Source organism: Ursus arctos, unplaced genomic scaffold, assembly GCF_023065955.2.
Source record: "Ursus arctos isolate Adak ecotype North America unplaced genomic scaffold, UrsArc2.0 scaffold_12, whole genome shotgun sequence".
In the NCBI taxonomy this organism is placed as follows: Eukaryota; Metazoa; Chordata; class Mammalia; order Carnivora; family Ursidae; genus Ursus; species Ursus arctos.
In genome coordinates, this window is record NW_026622786.1 from 54216812 (window position 1) to 54241348 (window position 24537).

Consider the following 24537-nt stretch of genomic DNA (forward strand, 5'->3'; position numbering starts at 1 on the left):
CAAACAAAGGGTAAAAAAGGGAGCGAGCCAAACCAAAAAACAGACTCTTAACTATAGAGAGCAAACTGATGGTTTCCAGAGGGACGTGGGTGGAGACATGGGTGAAATAGGTGAAAGGGATTAAAAGTACACTCATCTTCATGAGCACTGAGTAACGTATGGAATTGTTGAATCACTATATTGTACACCTGAAACTAATATAACACTATGTTAACTTAACTGGAATTAAAGTAAAAATAAAAAAATTTTTAAATGAATTGTCAGGGCACCTGCCTGTCTTAGTCAGTAGAGCATGCGACTCTCTAATCTCAGGGTTGTGTGTTTGAGCCCCACGTTGGGTATAAAGATTACTTTAAAAAAAATTGTTTCAAAAAATGAATTGTCAAGCCACTGAGCAGGAGAAAATATTTATAAGACATATTTTAAACAATTTAGAATATATAAAGAAGTCTTATAACTCAAGAGTAAAACAGTAACCTAAGTAAACAGTAAAACTTATTAAAATAATAGTTCAAAAACTTGAACCAATACTTTAAAAAAAGTTACATAAATGGCAAGGAAGCATTTTGTTAGTCATCAGGGAAATACAGATTAAAACTATATTGAAATACTGATTAACACCTGGTAGAATGACTGTGTACATTTTACAGTTAACATTATTATGTGAATACTGAATCTTAGTAAATAGATTTGCTTTGCACAGGGGTCTGGGTTAGCACTTCTGAAACTGCTTTCTATGTATTCTAGGCTTGAGCAAATGATAAGTGTTTTGCAGATAATAGGAGCTAAGTTTTCATTATTGGATAGAGGAATTTAAAATATGTTGGCTTGGCATTGGAGTTATCAATATGAAATCACAGATTTTTTAAATATACATATAAAGATAGAGAGATAGAAGTGTATTTTCTGTTCTAGCTCTGTGTATCTTTATATGTACATTTTAAAAATCTGTGATTTTTTCCTGGCTAGTGATACGTAATACAATAGTCTCTTGTGGTGCTAGGCAGTGGCAGTGAGCCACAGCTCCCAGTCAGCTCCACCCAGTTGTGAGGGTGAAAAACCGATACACTTAAAACCATTCTGTACCCATATAACCATTCTGTTTTCACTTTTAGTATAGTATTCAGTAAATTACATGAGATGTTCAGTACCTTATTGTAAAATAGGCTTTGCCTTAGATGATTTTGCCCAACTATAGGTTAATGTAAGTGTTGTGAATGTGTTGTGAGATAGGCTAGGCCTTGCTATATTTTGTAGGTTAGGCGTATTAATTACATTTTCAACTTGAGATATTTTCAACTTAGATGGGTTTATTAGGGCATAACCCACTGTAAGTCAAGAAAGAACTAGAAAAAGAGAATGATAAATAGGACAAAATGTAAACAAGTGGTAAGTCTGGGTAAAAGATAAGAACTCTTACTCCTAGAAGTTTGGTTTTTTTTAGCTTAAAATTGAGTAAAAATTAAAAGTTACCCCCCAAAACTCATCAAATTTTTTAAAAAAAATACCAATGGGTGGATTAAACGGTAAATTAGATACAATTGAAGAAAGAATTAGACAACCGGAAGATAGAGCTGAAGAAATTGCCCACATGCACTACAGAGACAAGAAATGCTAAGAAATAAGAGTTTAGAGATACAGAAAATGGAACTAGGAAGTCTAAAATTACTTCTAGATGAAGTCTAGAGAAGAAGAATGAAGGAAAGTCGATATTTGGAAAGATTATGGTTTAGATTTTTCCAGAACTGTTAAGACATAGATCCATAGAAGATACTACCTTAGAGATAAGACCGTTAATATGACATCTTTTGGGAACCTGTATTGAAACTACCTTAAACAGAATTGAAGGATCATAAAAAATTAAAGGAATTAAATATATTCCTCAATTTGAGACTGAATTTTTAAGTTAAAAATAAGTACAATTAATTAAATAAATCATTAATTTATGTAACACTTTCGTGCCCATCACTGTCAGGCTTTGGGGATTCAAATATGTACAGATATTGTATTTGCTGGGAATTTTAATTGTTGTGGGAAAGATAGTTTAACAAGGATGTTTAACCTACCACTCAACAGAGAAGGTGCTAATGATATAAATATCCTAGTCCAGGGAGGAAAGACGAACATATGAATAGACTATTTCAGTGTGATAAGTTTTGTGAGAGGGGCATACACAAGTGCTATAGTGCTATAGAGTAGAAAGATCCTTAATGCAATGCGGACTGTGTTAGGGAAAACTTAGAGATGATTGTGCTAGATTCTCAAGGGGAGGGTAGACATCAATGTAAATTTATTAATTTTTATGCTATAAAATATAATACACACAAAAAATATGTAAAATATCACCCGTTTCCCATATTTAAAACTTTTGGCCCCTGATAAAACTTTTTGGCCTCTTTTGATAAATTTTAAAAGGATTTAACTTATGTCCTTTATATATATATACATATATGTGTGTGTGTGAGTGTGTGTGTGTGTGATATACATAAGCTTCTCACAGGAGGAAATAGTAATATTAGTGTTCATTTTTGAGAATACTCATTTAAGAATGAAATTATCTTACGGCATTTCTCATTTTATTTTGCCCAGTGACCATCTCACCTCTATTTATTTATCTTCTGGGGTCAGTATTCCCAAATATATCCCTTTACTTCTGTAAGAATTGTTTAGCTAATTCTCTATTAACCTTTTAATGAGGAAGCTTTTGACACAAAAAAGCATCTGTTGCCCAATAACTGCTTAAGGTTTTGGCCAGTTTTATCATGAAGAATAACAGACGATTGATTATTTATTTAGGTGCTTTCACATGATGACCATATTTCTACATGTAACAGTATTTCTCTCTACTCACCCATACGTGATAGTGAATTATTGTATGAGCACCATGAATGTTGAACGCAAAAGAGCACTTGAAAGAACACAAAAGGCTTGAATGAAAGGGAGAATATAAAAAGGATAAAAAGGATATAGAAGATTCTTCTCCCTTCTTTTCTCATTCTCATACATAGAATGGAAACTAATCATTTCAGGTATCTCAGTTTACACCAGAAGAGTCCTATGGGATGTGAATTTGGTCATTGCCTTTCATCAAAGGATTTCTAAGCATTTCACAAGTATACTCAGTCCTTTAAATACTCTTGCAATATTGTCATCACCATTATAGTGAGAAGTAAATGGAATCACTGACATTGTAAGTGATATTTTTATCTTCCATTCAGAAATTCCCTACTAGTTTACAGGCCAGTATTATTATCAACTTTATGAAGCTTAGTGAGTTTATGTGATTTCCCCAAACTTAGGGGAGGAATTTGGCATAGCATCAAGGCCCTCTGAGTCTTACCTGGTTTACCAAGTTTATCTATCTCCCCACACACACACACTCTTACCCTCAGCCCTGCTATTCAAAATTATATTTAATCCAGTGTTTTAAAGAGAAACTCAAAGTGGCATTGGGGTGGCTCAGTCATTTGGGTGTCTGACTCTTGATTTCTGCTCAGGTCATGATCTTGGGGTCGTGAGATTGAGCTCCACATCAGGCTCTGCACTGAGCATGGAACCTGCTTGAGATTCTGTCCCCTCTTCTCACTTGCACTCTCTCTCTCAAAAAAAAAAAAAAAATTAAAGAGAAGCTCAAAGCATGTAATTTTGTGCTTTTTGAGGTGTTGTTCCTCATTCTTAAATTAGAAATCAAATGAAAGTTCATTTTTTTCTAGAGTAATTTCTTTTATATTGTCACCAGTGTTAGTAATGTTGTATAATGAAACTTGTTCTGTTCTGATAGCATCAGAGAATCCTATTCAGGATACTACCATGTGATAAATAAAATAGAGCAGGATAGTCTTAGTAATATGACTAATCCTACAAACATAGTTACTTTTTATTCGTCTTGATATGAAATTGCATGTCAAATGTATTTGTCTTTCCTAAATTCTCAAGAGCAAAATACTGGTAGCAACCAGAATTTTCATCCAATGAATCTAAACTTAGTACACCTAAAAATGAAGCACGGGAGTTAAATTATGGACATAGGTGTAAATTTGGGTTAAGTTGGAAGTGGGAAGTAATCTGCAGAGGTAATAAGATTACCAGTAGGAGGGAGGAAATTAGGATACAGTAGATAAGTGCCCATTTAAAAAATTATTTATTTTTTAAAAGATTTTATTTATTTGAGAGAGAGAGAGATTAAGAGAATGAGTGGGGGGAGGGGCAGAGGGAGAAGCAGACTTCCTGCAGAGCAGGGAGCCCGTCACAGGACTTGATCCCAGGACTCTGGAATCATGACCTGAGCCATCCAGGTGCCCCTAAAGTTTACATTTTAATCATTAGGTGTACAGTTCTATGACATTAAGTACATTCCCCTTGTGCAACTGTCACCATCATCTATCTCTAAAACTTTTTCCATCTTGCAAAACTGAAGCCATGCCTGGGTGACTCAGTTGGTTAAGTGTCTGCCTTTGGCTCAGGTCATGATCCCAGGGTCCTGGGATCGAGCCCCAAGTCAGGCTCCCTGCTCTGCCGGGGTGGGGGGAGGGGTCTGTTTCTCCCTCTCCCTGTGCCCCTCCTCCCTGCTTATGTTCTCTCTTCTCTCTCTCAAATAAATCTTTTTTAAAAATTTTCTATTATAAATTGTAGTAAAACATACATAACAAAGTTTACCTTTTGCTTATTTTTTATTTTTATAAAGCTTACTGTTTTTTTACAAGATTTTTTAAATTTTTATTAGAGAGTGCTCATGAGCAGGGGGAGGAGCAGAGGGAAAGGGGGAGAGCGAATCTCAAGCAGACTCTGCACTGAGTGCCTAGCCCAACATGGAGCTCGATCATATGACTCTGAGATCATGACCTGAGCCAAAATCAAGAGTTGGATGCTTAACCGACTAAACCACTCAGGCATCCTTAAAGTTTACATTTAATCATTAAGTGTACAGTTCTGTGACATTAAGTACATTCACCTTGTGCAACTATCACCATCATCTATCTCCAAAACTTTTTCCATCTTGCAAAACTGAAATTTTATACCTATCAAGCAGTAACTCCCTATTCACTCTTCCTCTCAGCCCTTGGCAACCACTATTTTCTGTGTTTATGAATTTGACTACTTTAAGTACCTCATATGAGTGGATCATACAGTATTTGTCCTTTTGATATTGGCTTATTTCACTTAGCATGATATCTTCAAGGTTCATCTGTCTTGTAGCATGTGTCAGAATTTCTTTCCTTTTTAAGGCTGAATAATAAACCATTATATATCTGTGTTACATTTTGTTTACTCATTTACCAGTCAATGGGCACTTGCATTGTTTTCACATTTTGGCTATTGGAAATAATGCTGCTATGAACATGGGTGTACAAATACCTGTTTGTGTCTCTGCTTTCAGTTCTTTTGGATATATACCCAGAAGTGGAATTGCTGAATTATATGGCAATTCTACATGTAATTTTTTGAGGAACTGCCAAACTGTTTTTCACAGCAGCTGTACCATTTTACAGTCCCACCAGCAGTGCACGAACATTCCAGTTCTCCATATCCTAGCCAACATTTTCTGTTTTTTCTGTTTTGTTGTGGTTGTTGTTTTTTTTTTTTATAATAGACATCCTAATGGTTGTGAAATGGTATATCTTTGTGGTTCTGATTTGCATTTTCCTAATATTAGGGATGTTGAACATTTTTTCATATGTTTATTGGCCAGTAGTACATCTTCTTTGGAGAAATGTCTATTTGAGTCCTTTTTGGCATATCCCATTTTTTTAAAACAAAGTAGTAGCCCCTAAAACTGCTTGTAACTTCACAGAACTACCAGAGATATTTCACTTTTAATTGCCAACTAATTCCAGTAACGAGTAAATAGGAAAATATTTATCCCATATATCTAATCAAGTTTTGTCTGTTCTTCCTTTATGATGAATGTTTCAACCATCTCTTCCTCTCTGTTCCTATTAACCTCATCCTCTTCCATGTAACATAATTTCATGCTTCTATTACAGTTGTTTGTGGATAAAAGAGTGGATAAAAAAAGTAAAAGCATATAATATGTGCTTAACTTAATAACATGCTTTGGCAGTGGGCCTAGTTCTAATACGTTGTCATAAAATCCTCTAGTAGGTTTCCTGTTCTTTACCTCTTCCTTAACTCCTCCCCCTCAATTCAACAAAGATTTGTTGTGCCCAGGACCTGAGATCTGAGTTTCTGGCCTTCAGGCTGTGTGACAGTGGGCACATCACACCAGTTCTTCCATATTGGATGAACTAAGTGATTTCTTAGATTTCACCTAGTCTCATCTATTAAATCTTTTCATGATTCTTGTAAATATTACTAGATTTTAGTTTATATACCTAAATTATCTGAAAACCATATCACCTACAATAATTCATGTTTTTAGATTCTCACTAAACTGTTAAAGTGGGAAATAACAGTCTAACCCAGCTCATTTACTTGTTTACTTTTATATATTTCCTTGAGCTTCTTAGATCAACCCTAGGACCTAAACCTGAAATCTTTTAAATCCAAACATTTAGTTACTTTCTCTAAGAATTAATCATCAATAAGTAATATTTTGAACAATTAATATCAAGGTGGGATTTGTTTCCTTCTAATAGGGAGTATTACATCTTAGCATTTAAAAACAGGATAAAGGGGCGCCTGGGTGGCACAGCGGTTAAGCGTCTGCCTTCAGCTCAGGGCGTGATCCTCGCGTTATGGGATCGAGCCCCACATCAGGCTCCTCCGCTATGAGCCTGCTTCTTCCTCTCCCACTCCCCCTGCTTGTGTTCCCTCTCTCACTGGCTGTCTCTGTCGAATAAATAAATAAAAAAAAATAAAAATAAAAAAAATAAAAACAGGATAAAAAGCACTGTGCTGTGTAATTTAGTTTTTGATTTCTACTTTTGAAACTTTATAAAATACCAAAAATATCTCATATACCTGAATAGTACTATATATTCCAAAACTAAATATATATACTTTTTTTGGATCATCTGCCATTTTTATTTGTTCATACTGCTATTCTCTTCTTGCTTCATTGAGAATTCACATTAATTTGATTTCAAGTGGACTTCTAAAAGATACAAGTAATTTTTCAAAGCGATTTAATCTCAAGAAATAAAGTTATGTGATAAGCTCATGTAGATATAATAACAAAATTAAGTGAGCCCTTTTTTAATAGATTAAATTTTTGTATTTAATATTTACTACTCCATAATGTTTGTAAATTGTCCATCTCTTCTGTTTTTTCTTGTTCTTGTCACTTGCTTGAAAGTCAGTAGTCAGACAAAAAAAGGGGCGCCTGGGTGGCTCAGTCGTTAAGCATTTGCCCTCGGCTCAGGTCATGATCCCAGGGTCCTGGGATCGAGCCCCGCATCTGGCTCCCTGCTTGGCGGGAAGCCTGCTTCTCCCTCTCACACTCCCCTTGCTTGTGTTCCTTCTCTCGCTGTCTTTCTCTGTCAAATAAATAAATAAAATCTTTTTAAAAAGAAAAAAAGTCAATCGTTATTTGTCAATAGTCATTTAAAAATTTTTTTTGTTTTCTCTACTACAACCTTTACAATACAGTCCTCTTTGTTTCTTTCTTTTTTTCCTTTATGCTCAAATTCTCTAATATTTTAAATAACGTAATTTCTGTTTCTCAGGGATCAAGAAAGTACTTTTAACACTGCATTTGTCACTGGGAAAACTAGTTTTAATTTATATTGACCTTTTTCTCCTTTGAGCATTTAGTCTGCATTCAATAAAATGTTGATGACTGCTCTTTAGAAGACAGCTGTACGAAATAAAGTATTATAAATATTCAGCTTTCCTTTCTAAGCATTGTCACCAACAGCTGGGCATCCAGTTTAGCAGAACAGATTTTGCACAGAGAGAGCCTGGCATGTTCCTGAATCAGTTTAGTGAGGGAGACAAAAAATAGTTTCTTATGGATTGGGGACTTATAAAGACATAGAGCATCTGTTCCTCAGTTAAGTCATAGTCTGGTAACACTGAATCATGTTTAAAGCTAGAATAATGTACAAAACTTTTTTCACCTTGTTCATACCTTTATTTTAATACCTAGTTCATTATTTCTGCAAATAATATACTTTCAACAACTCCATTAAGGGTGTATAAATTATTTTGTCCTTATGCTTAATTTTTCATTAGTGATATTTTAAAACACAAATATATTAATTTTTATTAAGATTATTTCATAATATGACTTTAATGCTTGAATTGTACAATAGTGCATGTATATGAAACCATATATAAAAATCCATTTGAATAATTATTCCATATTGAAATATGCTACTAAAAAATCCAGTTTCATCATCATGAAAATTGCTTTGCTTTCTTCATATGGTATTCTGCTTTCATTGGCAAAAGTAACTCAGAATCTTTGTTTATATTTATTACTCTTAAGTATTTGGCTACCTAAAGCATGTAAATTTAAGATCTCTTTAAATATTTTGTTTGCAGTGTTAAGAGATCACTGAAATTGGATCATCTGTTAGAAGCAAATGTAAGTATTTACCTATGAATTTGTAATTGCATAGCAAGTATGTATTTTTAATTTTCTAACAGCAAATTTACCTTAATAAATAGAAAAAATTTCAAAAAACATTGTGATGTAATTGTAATTGGTACACCATTTTCTATATGTAAAGTTTTTTATAAATATCATGTATGGAAGTTCCTGACCAGATTGAGGTTTTCATTTAAGAGGCACATTATTTAGAAACCTTAATAAAATAATTCAGTAGAAATGAATTTACTATTTGTGGAAAAAATATTCTGCCACTTAAATGCACAAGAAACAATGTGGAACAACGGCAATGCTTTCATCTGTATTCTATAATCTGCTAAATTGAAATAAAAACATTAACAGCATTTTTATATCAAAAATGTAATTACCTCCCTCAGCTATGCTGGCATAATTAAACAATGAAATACTAACACTGTAATAAATTTCACCATGGTTGCCACAATAAAAATAAAAATGTACTATTGCTATTATTTTTTGTAAGTCTAGTCATAGTACCTTCCCAGTGTCAGCATATCATGACATATGTTGGTTTATTATCTTTTCATACCAACTATGGAGCTAGATACAAATACTAATATTGAGGTACTTATGGCCTCAGTAATCTTAAATGCAAGTAAATTGATGAGAAAATAAATTAAAACAAATAGCTAGTCAATAAATGGTGCTCCTACAAAATCCCACATGAGAATGCCATTTCAAGAAATGGATGTTATATGGAATTTCTGTTTGTAAAACTCACTGATAATTTAACAATTTACCATTTTTAAAACTTCCTAGATGCTTTTTTAAAAAATTTAAACAAAAGTGGCAAAATAATGCAATGCCACTAAAAAAATCATTAGCAGTGTAATTAGCAATTTAGAGTACCATTATCCAACTTGTTCTATACAGAATGCAGCTGTGACTGTAATTCTGCATCTGTTTCTTTGGTCAGAATGGTATTTTGGTAGATGAGTAGTCCAGCTTGAAATGAAATACTGTTCTTTCCTGCCCCCAAACTGTTCTTTGGGAAACAGTAACATTATTTGAATAACAGAGACTGGCCATTTAGGAATTCATCCTCTTCATGAAATACAATTGTCATCATTGCAGGCTTACAATCCATTTTTACTTCATATTAGGATATGTCAAGGTAGCCAGTGCTACAGCTAATATCCTATATTAGAAAAATACATTGTTATGTTTGGCCCAATTCTGTACCTTTAAACCAAGGGGACTTAGTTTGACTTAGCTTAGTATCATATGGCCACTCCCTGCTAACTGCAGGTTCTAGCATCTAGCCTGGGCCTTTCTTCAACATTTCTCTTCTATTTTCTGACCTATTTCTGGTAATTTCTGCTTTTGTAATCTTGCCTCATTATTTGTTGGCAGCTCTATATTCACATCTTAGAACTGGCAGCTTTCATTCTGGTGCTAAGTCTAGGATTCTCTCCATTGCTACATTTATGCTTCCATCCATTCCAGTAACAACTTAGCCCTAAAGCAGCCTGGCTCCACAAGTCCACCCACGTGGCAATGAGGCTGCCTTAGCCCATGCAAAGGATAATCAGACATTCAAGACATACCTATAATTCCAGGAGTACCTAATTGCTGGAAAACTGCAGAGGAACTAGTAGTTAACTTTATGGTCATTTTGCCTTACCAATATGATACTGAAGGAAGACTGATATCCACAGAAAGGAGATGGCCCTTACATACCAGTTAGTTAAAGTGGAGCCTATTCATTCTAATCTGCTATTTCCTCTCCCAGAGATGTTCAAAAACTCCCAAATCCCAGTGTTCCCAAAGCAGCTACAGACCTTCATGGAAATTAATGCTCCATGATGTTAGGGCAAGTCTGCAAAAGTCATTTTCCTTATGAGTCCCCTTATGGACAAAACAGAGGTATGAATCATCCCCTGTGACCTTCCTTTAATATCTGGAATGTATACTCAAGTACCATCATTTGCTGAACCTCCCAAATTGTTGAGGGGTAGTGAGGAGTAAAGAATGCTCCAGTTTTTCATCACCTACAATATTTGAGCTGCTCAAGTTACTGTCCTCCAAGCACTGTTTTTAGATGAATTTTCAGAAATGAAGATGAATTTATTACAAACTGCTGCCAGTGGCAATTCAGATGAATTTATAGGGACAACTAGCTACCTAATCATGTATATAGTCTCGTTCAGGCCACCTCAGGGAAGTAATGGAAGAAACAGATGCTACAGGTAGGAAGGGAAGGAGCATACTTCCTACCAAGGCCAACTCAGTAGGCTTGCTGCTAGAAGGAATAGCAGTGCAAGTTGGTGAAGGTGGGGGAGGTGTGCTAATTTAGGCACAGATGCCAGCTAGATTACTCCCTTACTATTGGTAGGACATCTCTGATTATTCCTAGGGCCTAAACTTGTCTTATCTCTCTGAGACAAGGCTTCTGCCAACTCCTGAAATTAGAAAGAACTTTGAATGTTAGGGCATTAGGAAATTTTGTAGCTCTTATTCTGCAGTCCTACTTATTGATTTGGTTCAAATCTACTTCCCTCTCTCCCTCCCTCCCTCTCCTTCCCTTCTTTCTTCCTTCCCTTTTTATTACAGAAATTTTCAAACATAAACAAAATAGAATAATACAATGAACTTCCATGTTCAACGATTATTAACATTTTGCTAATTTTGCTTCATATGTGTGTGTATGTGTGTATACATATACGTGTGTGTATATCTGTATATTTTTTTCCTGGCATGTTTTACAAATCCCAGACATGTCATTTCATCAGAAAATTCTTCAGTATGTATTTCTAACAGATAATGACTTTTTTTCATAACCACAGTGCCATTATCATCCTTATAAAATTAATACTAATTCCTTAATAATATCTTCTACGCAGTGCATATTCATATTTCCATGGTTGTTTCAAAATGTCCTTTTATAGTTGGCTTATTAAAGTCAGGATCCAAACAAGGCTTATACATTGTAATCTTTCTTATATATCCTAAGTTTTTTTAAATCTTGTTAAACTTCACCTTTTTGTTTTGTTTTGTTTTGTTTTTTAAATTGAGGTATCTGTTTTGTAAGTATATTCCACATTCTGGAATTAATTGATTTATTTCTTGTGGTGTCCTTCAAATGATTTCTCTATTCTTCAAATTTCCTATAGAACTGGTGGTTAAAGTTAGAGGCTTGATTAGATTCTGATTCAAATTTTTGATAAGAATACCTCATAGGTAGTGTGTGTAGTTCCTATTGCATCCCCTCAAGAGTACAGAATGATCTGATTTTGGGGTTTGGGCGTTAATCAGCCTGATCCACCCATAATAATAAAATTCCTCATTAATCTTTCTTCAGTGGTTTTTTTTTTCATTGATGATTATTTCCTAGATCTTTTATTTCACTACAGTGAAATAAACACTATAGTGTTGTTGGGGTTTTTCTTACCTTTTTATTATGAAGAATTTCAAACAGAGAGACAAAGGTAATGCACTACCTATTCATTACCCAGCTTTGATAATTATTAACACAAGGCTAATCTTAGTTCACTTATACTCCCATATATACTTTAGTACCCCATATTAGATTATTTTGAAACAAATCTGAAATATCATCCATAAATATTTCAATAATTATTTTTAAAAGATAAAGACTTTTTTAAAACTATAATAGTATTTCTCAGAATTGATAATAATTCCTTAACCATCAAATGGATAGTCTTTGTTCATATCTTCCAATTATCTCATGTATTTTCTAATAGTTTTCTTTTTTAAATTTCAGCATTTTTTATTGAGATATAATTCATATAACATTGATCATTTTAAAGTATACACCAGTAGTTTATAGTATACTCAGTATGTCGAACAACCATCACCACTATCCAATTCCAGAACATTTTTTTTTTTAAGATTTTATTTATTTATTTTACAGAGAGAGAGTCAGTGAGAGAGGGAACACAAGCAGGGGGAGTGGGAGAGGGAGAAGCAGGCTTCCCACTGAGCAGGGAGCCCGACGGAGGGCTCAATCCCAGAATGCTGGGATGATGACCTGAGCTGAAGGCAGACGCCTAATGACTGAGCCACCCAGGCGCCCCGATTCCAGAGCATTTTTATCATACCCCCCCCCCAAAAAAATCCCATGTCTCTTAGCAGTTAAGTGGTGCTAATTTCCTTCTCTTCTCATCCCCTGGCAACTAATTTACTTGCTGTCTCTATGGAGTTACTCATCCTGGATATTGCATGTAAATGGAATCATACAATATTGTGGCCTTTCGTGACTGGCTTCTTTCATAACATTTGCGTGTTTCATCAATGTTGTTGTATGTAACAGTACTTTACTCCTTTTTATAGCTGAATCATGTTTCAGTTTTCTTGATTAGGTACTTAGGGGTAGAATTGCTAGTTTACATGATAATTCTATCTTTAACTTCGTGAAAAACTGTCAAAATCTTTTCTACAATAGCTGCACCATTTTATATTCCCACCGGTGAATGAGGAGGGTTCCAATTTCTCCAGATCCTCCTTGCTATTATCTGACTTTGATTCTAGCCTTTGATTGTAGTAGGTGTGAAGTAGTATCTCATTGTGGTTGTTATTTGCATTTCTTTGATAATGTTGAGCATTTTTTCACATGCTTATTGGCCATCTGTATATTTTCTGTGGAGAAATATCACTCAAATTAGTTACCCATTTTTAAATAGGATTTTGTGGTTTTACTTTTGTGTATGCTGAGTACTATCACCTTATCACAGATTCTCTGGGTTGTCTTTTCATTTTCTTGGTAGCATCCCTTTGATGCACAAACGTTTTTAATTTTGATGAAGTCCAGTTTACTTCTTCTTTGATTACATGTACTTCTGGTGTCATATCAAAGAAACTATTACCTAATAAGTTAATTTTGTACATGATGTGAGAGTGGGGGCATGTATATTCAGTTGTCCTAGCACTATTTGTTGAAAAGATATTCTTTCCCCCATTGAATGGTATTGATACCCTTCTTGAAAATCAATGAGCTGTAAACGTAAGGATTTATTTCTGGACTCTCAAGTTGACTCCATTCATCTCTGTCCTTACAGCCACTACCACACTTTCTTAATTACTGTAAGTTTTCAAAATAAAGTTATAATTACTGTAAATTTGAAATCAGGAAATGTGAATCCTCCTTTTGTTGTTCCTTTTCAAAATTGCTTCTGCTATTCTGTATCTCTTGCAACTTCATAGGAATTTTAAGATCACCTTGTCCATTTCTGAAAAAGAGCCATTTGGAATTTTGACAGGGATTACAGATCAAGTTTGGGAATTTGCCATCTTAACATTAGTAATTCACCCAACAACAGCAGAACATATACTCTTCTCATATATTCTCTCAAAACAACTTCCCTATCCAGGCCGCTTTCAAAAGCTTAAGATTGTGGGAGTAGAGTTTCAGGTACAGTGTGCATATTCTAGGGAGATTTTCCGTGAAAGCCCTTGTTTGAATAGCAGTGTTAGAGTTCCTTTGCCTCACTCCTTCCCCTCACCAAGAGAGAAGAGGAGGTGATGCTAGGGATCCTGGACTAAGAAATATGGCAGTACTAGCTGCCTATACTGACCCTATCTATCCTGCTTTTTCTACTATTTGTTTCCTGTTCCTTGAACTTTTCTGATTGCAAAAGGATAGTCATTTACCCACCATAACTAAATTCTGTGCCTCTGGGAGGAGGGCAGGTCAGTGAATCTCATCCTTCTCCTGAAAGTAAGCTGGCTTTCTCTGAGGTTGGGTCCTGCTGGGCTTTCAGGATATGAGGCCATCATCTGGCTGATGCTCTGATAGAAGTGGCACTTCTTGGGCAGGAATAGTATGCATTCCTTGGCTTAATGGCCTAGATGTTCAGTTGTAGCACCAGTCTCATTTGCATCTGTGCTTCTGCATGTTCTTCTCCTTTGGCCACCTCTCACTCCCAATACTGAGTACCCCACCAGGTCTGGGGACACAGATTCTAGGCCCTTGGCAGACTTCTTAAAGGTGAACTCCACTGCCTTGCCCTCCTTCCTTCAAGCTCAGAAGCCCTCCATGTCATGTAGGCATTAATATTCTAGTGATATGCTAGATTGGATGAGGAAACTACAATTCAGAGTAGGTGGTATACCCACAATAGCACACACAGCTAGGACACAGCAAAACTATTACATGAGCCCAGTCTTCCTTCCATATAACACAGCTGTTTTTCCTGTAGTGTAATTACTTAAACACTTTATGAATCTTCATTCTATTTGGCAAAATCTAATTTCTAATACTCTTTTTGGTTCATATTATCTTAACAGTTGACTAAATTTATGAAATGTTTTCATTTTTTTTAAAGATTTATTTATTTGAGGGGGGAGAAGGAGCAAATGGAGAGGGAGAGAGAGAATCCCAAGCAGACTCCCCACTGAGCAAGGAGCCCAACGTAGGTCTCAATCCCACGACTCCAGGATTATATCCTGAGCCAAACTCACAAGACCCTTAACCAACTGAGCCACCCAGGTGCCCATGAAATGTTTTTAAATATTGGGTTGATTTAATAGGAACAAAGAAAGTCTTTTAAATATCCATATGGATAAAAAATAATCTCTATCTTTATCTCACTTGTTACACAAAAATTAATTCAAGAAGTGTCATGGGCATAAAGTAAAAACTAAAAGCATCAAGCTTCAAGAAGGAAATACAAGATATTATCTTTGAGACTTAAAGTAGGCAAAATTTCATACAACAGAAAAGGTACTAACTATAGAAGATAAGGTTAAGGTAGACTTTATCAAAATTAAAAATTTTTGCTCCTCAAGAGACATGATTAAGAAAATGAATAGGCAAGTCAGGGATTGAGAAGAAAATATTTGCCATGCATCTATCTGACAAGACTTGTGTCTATAATATATAAATAAATAATAAAAAGTACAATAAAAATGTACAAAAACTTGAACCAACATGTCACAAAAAAATATTTAAATGGACAGTTAGCACATGAAAAAGTGTTCAACATCATTTATCATTGGAAATACAAATGAAACCCACAAATGAATACCATTCCCACCCACTAGAAGAACTAAATAGCAAAACAGAATGGCTTTTAAAAACAACAGCTCTAGGGGCTCCTGGCTGGCTCAAGTTTTAGAACTTGTAACTCTTGATCTCAGGGTCCTGAGTTCCAGCCCTATGTTGGGAGTAGAGATTACTTTAAAAAAAAAAAAAAAGTACGAGGGGGCACCTGGGTGGCTCAGTCATTTCAGTGTCTGCCTTTGGCTCAGGTCATGGTCTTGGGGTCTGGGGATTGAGCCCTGTGTTGGGCTCCCACTCAGTGGGGAGTCTGCTTCTTCTCTTTCTCCCTTTTCCCCTCCCCGCCACTAGTGCTCTTCCTCTTAAATAAATAAATAAATCTAAAAAAACAAACAAACATGAGAATGACTAAAACAGTGCAAAAGATTGATAAGGATGTGGAGCAGCTGGAACTCTCTTTTACTGATGGGAATTTAAAATGACACAAATATTTTGGAGAACTCTAGCTTTTATTTTATATAGAGAGTATAAATCTCTGTCTATCCTATAACCTAGCAATTCCATTCCCAGCTTTCCCAAAGAAATAAAATGACATATCCACAAAAGACCTGTACAAGAATTTTTTTAAAAAACTTATTTATTTATTCTAGAGAGGGAAAGCATGCTTGTGAGTGGAGGGAGCGGAGAAAGAGAGAATCTCAAGCAGACTTCCAGCTGAGTCTGTGGAGCCTGACCTGGGCTGGATTTCATGACTCATGAGATCATGACCTGAGCTGAAATCCGCAGTCAAGGCTTAACTGACTGAGCCACCCAGGCGTCCCAACATCTACAAGAATGTTTTTAAAGATTTTTTTTTTTATTATTCGACAGAGATAGAGACAGCCAGCGAGAGAGGGAACACAAGCAGGGGGAGCGGGAGAGGGAGAAGCAGTCTCCCAGCAGAGGAGCCTGATGTGGGGCTCGATCCCAGAATGCCAGGATCACATCCTGAGCCGAAGGCAGACGCCCTACCACTGTGCCACCCAGGCACCCCTACAAGAATGGTTTTAGCAACTTAATTCATAATAGCCCCAAACTGGAAATATTCCAAATCTCTTTCAATCAGAGAGTGGAAAAACAAATTCTGGTATATTTATACAAAGGAGCACTATTCAGCAATAAAAAGGAACACACTACTACCGCATACAACAATGTAGATGATCTCAAAAACGTGTTGAACAAAAGAAACCAAAACCAAAAGTTACATACTTAATTTATATGAAGTTCAAGGATAGGCAGAGGTATCTATGATTATAGGAATTAGAAAGTGGTTGCCTATGGGCTAGAAAGTAGAAATTGGGTGGAAGGGTGTACAAGGAAACCGGAGATGGTTGAAATGTTCTGTATCTTGTGTGGTAGTTGCATCAGATTATACAATTGTCAGATCTCCTCAAGCTGAACACTTAAGATCCGTGCATTTTAATGTAGGTAAATCATACTTTAATAAACAGACAAAAATATATTTGAGGTGGAATTCACTTTATATTCTGAAAAATATGAGGATATTTGAAGGAATGATGGGAAACAGCCATGAAAATATTTCATTAAATCTCGAGAGTTACATGCAAGAGAGTTACAGAATAGTGTTATCTTTAATATTAAAATTAACATTTTAGAGGCACCTGTATGGCACAGTCAGTTAAGTGTCCGACTTTTGGTTTTGGCTCAGGTCGTGCTCTCTGGGTTGTAGGATCGAGCCTTGCATCGGGCTCTGCACTCAGTGCGGAGTCTACTTAAAGATTCTCTCAGGGCACCTGGGTGGCTCAGCCATTAAGCGGTCTGCCTTCAGCTCAGGTCCTGATCACAGGGTCCTGGGATTGAGCCCCACATCGGGCTCCCTGCTCGGTGGGGAGCCTGCTTCTCCCTCTCCCACTCACCTTGCTTGTGTTCCCTCTCTCGCTGTCTCTCTCTGTCGAATAAATAAATAAAATCTTTAAAAAAAATAGTATTTTAATATTTTTAAATTGTGAAACAATAATGAATACAAATAGAAACACCAGTATATCAACTTTTTTAGCCAGTGTTTTATTTTTCCTATTAAAATTTTTTATCAAAGGAAAATTTATATATTATTAAAGCCACAGATCTCGAGTGTACAATCCAATGAGTTTTAACAAATGTATACCCCTGTGTATCAAACACCCAATCAAGAAATAGAACATTCCTATCACCATAGATCTAATATATTGGTTATATTCTTTCTCCACTATCCCTGTAAGATCAATGAGATTAGTGCAAAATGCTTTTGCTTCCACAAGTATATTACAAATAACAACGAAACCCCAGCATTATTAGAAACATTAAGGATGATAATCATGGTAGCTGATAGGAAGTTAGTTGATCTCTAGGACTATTCTGAGAACCCTGTACCCAAATTGTGAAAAGTGCCTGAGACAGCTAGTATTTAGAGTATTTTAATATAAATTCCATAATAGTACTAGTAATCTGTAATAATGTCTTAGGTAAGACATTCCAATGACCTAATTAACCAGTGTAAGGTTATAAAAATTTATCTCCCTTTAGTTGCCCTAATTTTGTTTCTGGCTATCCAAGTGTCTATAGTACCTGTGTTTTAAATATTTCACTGATAGCATGGGGTAGTACTTCATAATAATAATAGCAGATCCTTTCCATTATATTTCATCCCGAAAGAACCCTTAGTTAGTACTTTCTAGATTGTTTATAATAGGTAAAAATCAATGCAATACAGGCACCTTTTTGGTAGAATATGCTTTAAACAAAGTGAGAAAGCAAGCTACAATTTGTGAAAGATATTGAAGGAGAATGTCATCTATATTTGAAATTATGAAGCGAACATTCATTTCTTTTTTTAGATAGAAAAATCAATGCCCAAATTTTAGTTTTGCTAGTATACAAGGTTTGACCACTTTACAAAAAGTACAATGGTGTTTGGGCTGATCATTAGTCTTTTTTAATAGTGGCATTAAATATCTCTAAGTTTAGAGTCACTGAATATTATAAGCAGTTATAAATTATTATACAATTGTGACTTTACTGATTTCTCTGTCCCTAATTTTATTCACATCCTGAATTCCTTCCCTTCTCTAGCCAAATCTAGTCTTCTCACTTTTTCTTCCTCTGTTTTCTAAAGGATCTGGTAGCTAGCACTCCTCATTGCTGAGTGGAAAGAGTGCTGGACTTCTCAATTAGTAGCTCAGTCTTCCCTGAAATCCCAGTCTTAACTGTTCCTGGTATGGGTTTTAGGATCCCATAGGTTCTAGGATCACTTTTAAGCATCTTCGGGGTTTTAAAGTTAGAGGACCTTGATAAAACTTTGAGAGGGAAAAAAAATCTTAGAGAAGAAGATTATGCCTTTGTGTATATCCGTAGTCAGGTGTATAAAAATGTTTTATTTACTGAAGAACATTTAGTGGGATAGTAGGGGAAGGTAGATTTTCATTTTTTCCTCTTTGTATGGTAATTGTAGACAGACATTTTTCCTCTTAACTAACAGAGATGGCCAAAAACAGAAAGCAGAAGAGAAGCCTCAGTATTTTTTCCCTCCTCTCCCCTGTTCCAAGAAGTTTCAGTATTTTAAAGTGAGGGGGAAAAGAAATACACACACACACACACACACACACACACACACACAGACGTATTTTATGAAAGCTAGAAAATGGTTTTCAAGGAGAAATGTATGATCTATAGTTGTAATGTTTAGATATTTGGCAATTGGAAAAAATAATTTTTTGGTAAATAGGAAAACAGATTGACATAAATGTACATTAGTGTAGTGACTTCCATTTCTTGTACATACACAGTGAAATAGTTCTGGGCAATAAATTCTTGGAAAGGTAGGGTAAGATTGGATAAATGTCATAGTTTATGACTGAATACATATAAACAGGTGAAAACTCAAGATGGAAAGGTAATAATAACCACCTGATAAAGAGACTTAAAACCTTTTCACCCTACAAAAAAGATTGCTTTAGAGTTATAGCTTGATATTATAGTTTGATTTTTAAAAAAGATATTGGTTACATTTGTGGCTACTATGGATACATAAAATAAAGAATGGAAAGCCTTCTGTTTCCCCAATATGAAAAAGTATTTATCATTTAAAACCTTAACTGTAAAAAAAAAAAAGATTGATGCTATAGATTCTGGAACTAATACCAAGATTATTGAAAAAGGTGGCACAGCCACTATTTCTGCCAGGATGTCTTAGAAATAAAGAATCATTGACAATGGAGAATTATATAACTATTTCAAGTCAGCTACCACACTAAAGTTTAATTCTACAATGTTAGTAACATCATAAGCCTTCAGACCTTTTTTTATCCCCCATTCCAGCCTATGCCATCTGTAGCACCTCTAAATTTCAGGTTTTTCATACCTTTCATTTTTGCTTATCTAAGCCTTACCTACTTCCTCCTCACAAGAATCCTTCTGTAAAATTACTGCAGCCCTCTTTGATTTTTCCCTTTCCTCTTAATTTTTGTAGCACCCATACTACCGTTACAACCTCTTCTCTGCTGTTTATGAGGCCAGAACAATTTGTTCTCTTTCTTTGTACACATTAGTTAGTAAGCGCTGGGTGATCAGTAGGCATTACAGAAAACAGTTTAAAAGAAATTCAGAGCGGGGCGCCTGGGTGGCACAGCGGTTGAGCGTCTGCCTTCGGCTCAGGGCGTGATCCCGGCGTTGTGGGATCGAGCCCCACATCAGGCTCCTCCGCTAGGAGCCTGCTTCTTCCTCTCCCACTCCCCCTGCTTGTGTTCCCTCTCTCGCTGGCTGTCTCTATCTCTGTCAAATAAATAAATAAAATCTTAAAAAAAAAAAAAAAAAAAGAAATTCAGAGCAAGCAATTAATAGTGTGATAATGGATTTTTGGAGGAAGTGGATCATAAATGGGACCTAACCCAAAGAAAGATTTGATCCTGGGGAAGGAAAGAAAGGGCATTCCAGCCTAGGATCACAGAATGAGCTGAGGCCCAAATGTGTATAATCTAAGTGACTGGTACCACATGTGTCATTTCATATTAGATGAATGAACTAATGAACAAATGAATGAATTCAGAGTGGCTTGGCCAAGGTTACTGGACTGTCCTTTCACATCATTCATTCATTACACATTTTTGAGTTCTAGGGTACAAAGATGAAGAAATTTATTTTTAGGAATTCAGATTTTAATGGGGCAGACAGAAATGTAAAAAATTATTAAGATAATTTTTAATTTTATTGGAGACAGTAGTCTCCAATATTAGAGGTATGCACAAGGTGTGTAGGAACACACAGGAGAGGATAGGAGGATATCCTGTAGGATAGGCCGAATTCTCAAGGGCCTTAAATGTTATACTCAATTGTTTGAACATTACTTTGGTTATTCCTAAGACAAGTCACTGTGTCAGAGCAACTTTTTGAAGGTGTAAGAAAGCACATACACCTTCTAGGATTTTCTTGTGGGTTTTACTACGAGAAACTTCTGAGAGTTTCCTTGGCCTAGCCCCATAATTATACTTAAGGTTCAGCAGACAGCAAACGTCAGGATATAACTGGAAGAGTCAGCCATCTCTAAAATGTTTGGAAATACCATCTCAGAAGGTAGTAAACCTTTAATATTAAATTTTCACAAATATCAAATTGAGATGCCCTAAACGGTGTGGAGACCTGAAATATCTACAAAACTTGAAAGATCATGTTCATTTTGGAGGTGATAATTGAGTGTATTTAAAATCTGAAAAGAAAGAGCAAGGAAAATAATACTGGTTTGAATTTTAGAAGTTTTAAAAGGCATTCTCAAAGAACTAAACATAAGTATTTTTGTCTCAAATTAATATTTATTTTCAGTCATTTGATTCTTCAAAAATCACGAGGAGGAAAAGTATTACAACTTATTCTCCAACAACTGGAACTTGTCAAATGAGCCCATTTGCTTCTCCTGCAAGCTCTAAAGAACAGGAGCACAAAAATGAACCATCAAATGGTTAGTTGAACATTCTTTTCCATTTATTGTAATATTTTTCTAGTTATTGGTTAATCAGAATTTTTATTTAATAATATATGGATCTTCCTGCAGCTGATTTCTTTCTTTTTTCTTGAGGAATTCAACATAAAGAAGGCTAGAATATAGGTACTACTTTGGACATAAATGTAAACTTTCTAGGCACTTATTTTAAAATGCTACTGTAGACTTTGTTCCCTTACTATCCCATCCATTAAATAGAAATTATGGTCTGACTGCTTTCAGCTACTATCAATTATAATGGTTACAGATATACCCCTTAACAAGCTATCCATCATGTGCATAAATTAAAGGGCATATAATTCAGGTACTGCTGTACTGTAGTTTAAGAGAGATACTTCCAAATGTTATTTTTATTCTTGTTGTCCATTTAGTTTTATCCACATTTCATTTATCTTTATATAGCTTGCTTTTATTGTATTTCATTCCCTTCTTTTCCTTTACTATCTTAAATACATTTGCCAAAAAATTTGTAGAGTTTTCCACTAGAGAATAACCTAATTTTAATATGAAATTCTTTATTTTAAAATATTGTTAGTTTAATTTTGACCATGCATATTTCTTGTTCTCTTGTAGTTTATTGCTAAAATATTTATTTAAAAGATATATGAATCTATATTTCATAGGTTTAATTTTTAATATTGCAAAAGGTCATGAATCAGTGACATGTCAGGTTTCTATAATATAAAATTCTAAGTAGGCTCAAATTTAATAAAATATATTTTAGATGTGCTGTGATTAGCCTAATTCATATTTTATTGTTTAACATTTATTGAGTGCTAAGAATATACTAGAAGCTACACAGAAACAAAGAAATCTCATTTTACCTAATTTGTTGTAATGAAACCCATAATGAGATCTTAAACTTTCGAATGACTTTTATTTTACTCTAATCAAATGCTTTTTATCTTAAAGCTATTACTATTAGGTTTGCTTTCACAAAAATATATGAAGATGTATACATTTTCTTCAAGCTCTATCTGTTTTTAATACACTTAATATATCTTTTGTTTAAAATTAAAAATTAGTGCCTTAGAGACGGTACATCTCTATACTGAAATATGAATAGATTTTAAGTGGATACGTACTCAATTTCCATATTGAAATTAAATATGGACTTAAGGGATATTTTTTTTGCCCATAAAAAGATTGGTCACATGATTCCAGTTGACATTTAAGTGGATAATTATCACAGATTATAGTACTAAGTAAGCTCTTTTTAAAAAAGCCATATAGCAAGGGTTCCTCGGATACTGGTAATATTCTATTTTTTAACTTATATAGTGGTTATACTGGTTCATTAAACTGTACTTATATATGTTTCATATACTCTTTGATATATATATCTCACATACAAAAGTCTCAACATAGGAGAATTCTCTAGGATCTTATATTATGTCATTTGTAATCATTACATTGCTTGTCCTAATATGTCGTCTTATACATGTGTTAGAAATAATTAAGCCTGACTCTTATGAAGTAATTTAAGTTCCAAATGATCTCATAACTTCTATTAGCAATTGTCAGTTTTTAAATATTGTACAAAACATAAGATGCAACTTAAATAAGCACTTATTTTAAATAGCATTTTCAGGGGCATTTTAAGCACAGTTCACTTCCCATCACACTTAGGAAATAATTCAAAACCTTATCATGACTTTTAAGGCCGTACATCATCAAATACCTGACCACCTCGTCTATCCTTTCTACTACCCTCCCATGTTTATACTACTTTAACAACTCTTACTTTCTTGTATTCATCAATCACGCCAAACCCCTTCCTGCCACAAGGTCATTGCACTTACGGGTCTTTCAGCCTGAATTCCTCCTGGGATACTCTTCCTCTAGGTATTTATATGTACTTTCTATATGCATTTGAACTGTGTACTATGTGAACAGATGATTTAATACTATATTTAAATACATTTGTACTTATAAAAGAAAGAAAAATCTGTTTCTAAATCTTCCGGAACTCTACTTAGACTCTACATGTGGCCCAAAAACGGGGTAAGTGATTCCAGTTTATACTTTTGAGAGATATATATTTATTTACTTATCATCATGTATATTTCTCATTGTTATGTACATTTGTGTGTGTTGTCATTATATTGCTGCCCTCCCTTACTCCTTAGCAAATTTCTCCAAACTATTTTGCTTTTCAGTAAAGAGGAAGGATGCATCAGACTTATTATTTAATAATTAAAGTAGAAGGATAAACAATAAATTTGCATAGTCAAAGAGAGTATTTGTGAATTAGACAATAGGTCTGTAAAAATCAACCAGACTGTAGCAATGTAATAACACAGAGATAAAGAAATGGAGAATATGATAATTGGTAAAGAAAAATGATAAATAGAATAAGAAGCTCCAACATATGTCAAATAGGAGTTCCACAAGGAGGAAATAAGGAGAATGGGCTGAGGCAGTATTCTAAGATAAAAGGACTATCAATTTTTCATGATTTCAATTTCACGGTTAAGGAAAGAAAATTTCCAGGTTGCAGTAGCATGCTTAGTCTGAGCAGGATGAATGAAAGCAAATCCACACCTAGTCATATCATGGTAAAGCTGCAAACTGTCAAAGACAAAGAAAATTTTAAAGTCCACCAGAGAAAAGACATATAACCCACTAGGAAATGACAGACTGATAGTATACTTTTTATCTATATGAACAGACTTCAGCAGGAAGTAGAAGAATACCAACTGAAAATCACAGCTGAATTTTTTTACTCAGGAAGTGAAGATGAAATAAAAATTTTTTCAGACAAATTCTGAGAGACTTTACCATTCACAGATACCCCCTGAAGGATTACTAAAAAATATACTTGTAGAAGTAAATTGAGCCTCAGGTAAAGGAATGGAATGCGAAGAGCAATGGTGAAAAAATAAATTAGCAAACATGTTGGTAAATTTAATTATAAATCTAATTTCAAAAATGTGACTACAAATTCTGTTGACTATAAAGCAAAAGACAAACAATTTGAGACGGGGCTAAAACAAATAATAGACTATAATAGCATGGAAT

General features: G+C 34.8%; 1 protein-coding gene across 3 annotated transcripts in view; it reads left to right on the forward strand.

The window, feature by feature from the left end:
• The window catches only part of ITGB3BP (integrin subunit beta 3 binding protein), a 61873-nt gene that overhangs the window by 9801 nt on the left and 27535 nt on the right, over positions 1 to 24537 (forward strand). For all 3 annotated transcript variants that reach the window (XM_057310609.1, XM_026497925.4, XM_057310610.1), the window contains exons 2-3: positions 8446 to 8488; positions 21339 to 21474. In XM_057310609.1, coding sequence (XP_057166592.1) covers positions 8446 to 8488; positions 21339 to 21474 — 179 coding nt within the window. The remainder of the gene's footprint in view (positions 1 to 8445; positions 8489 to 21338; positions 21475 to 24537) is intronic.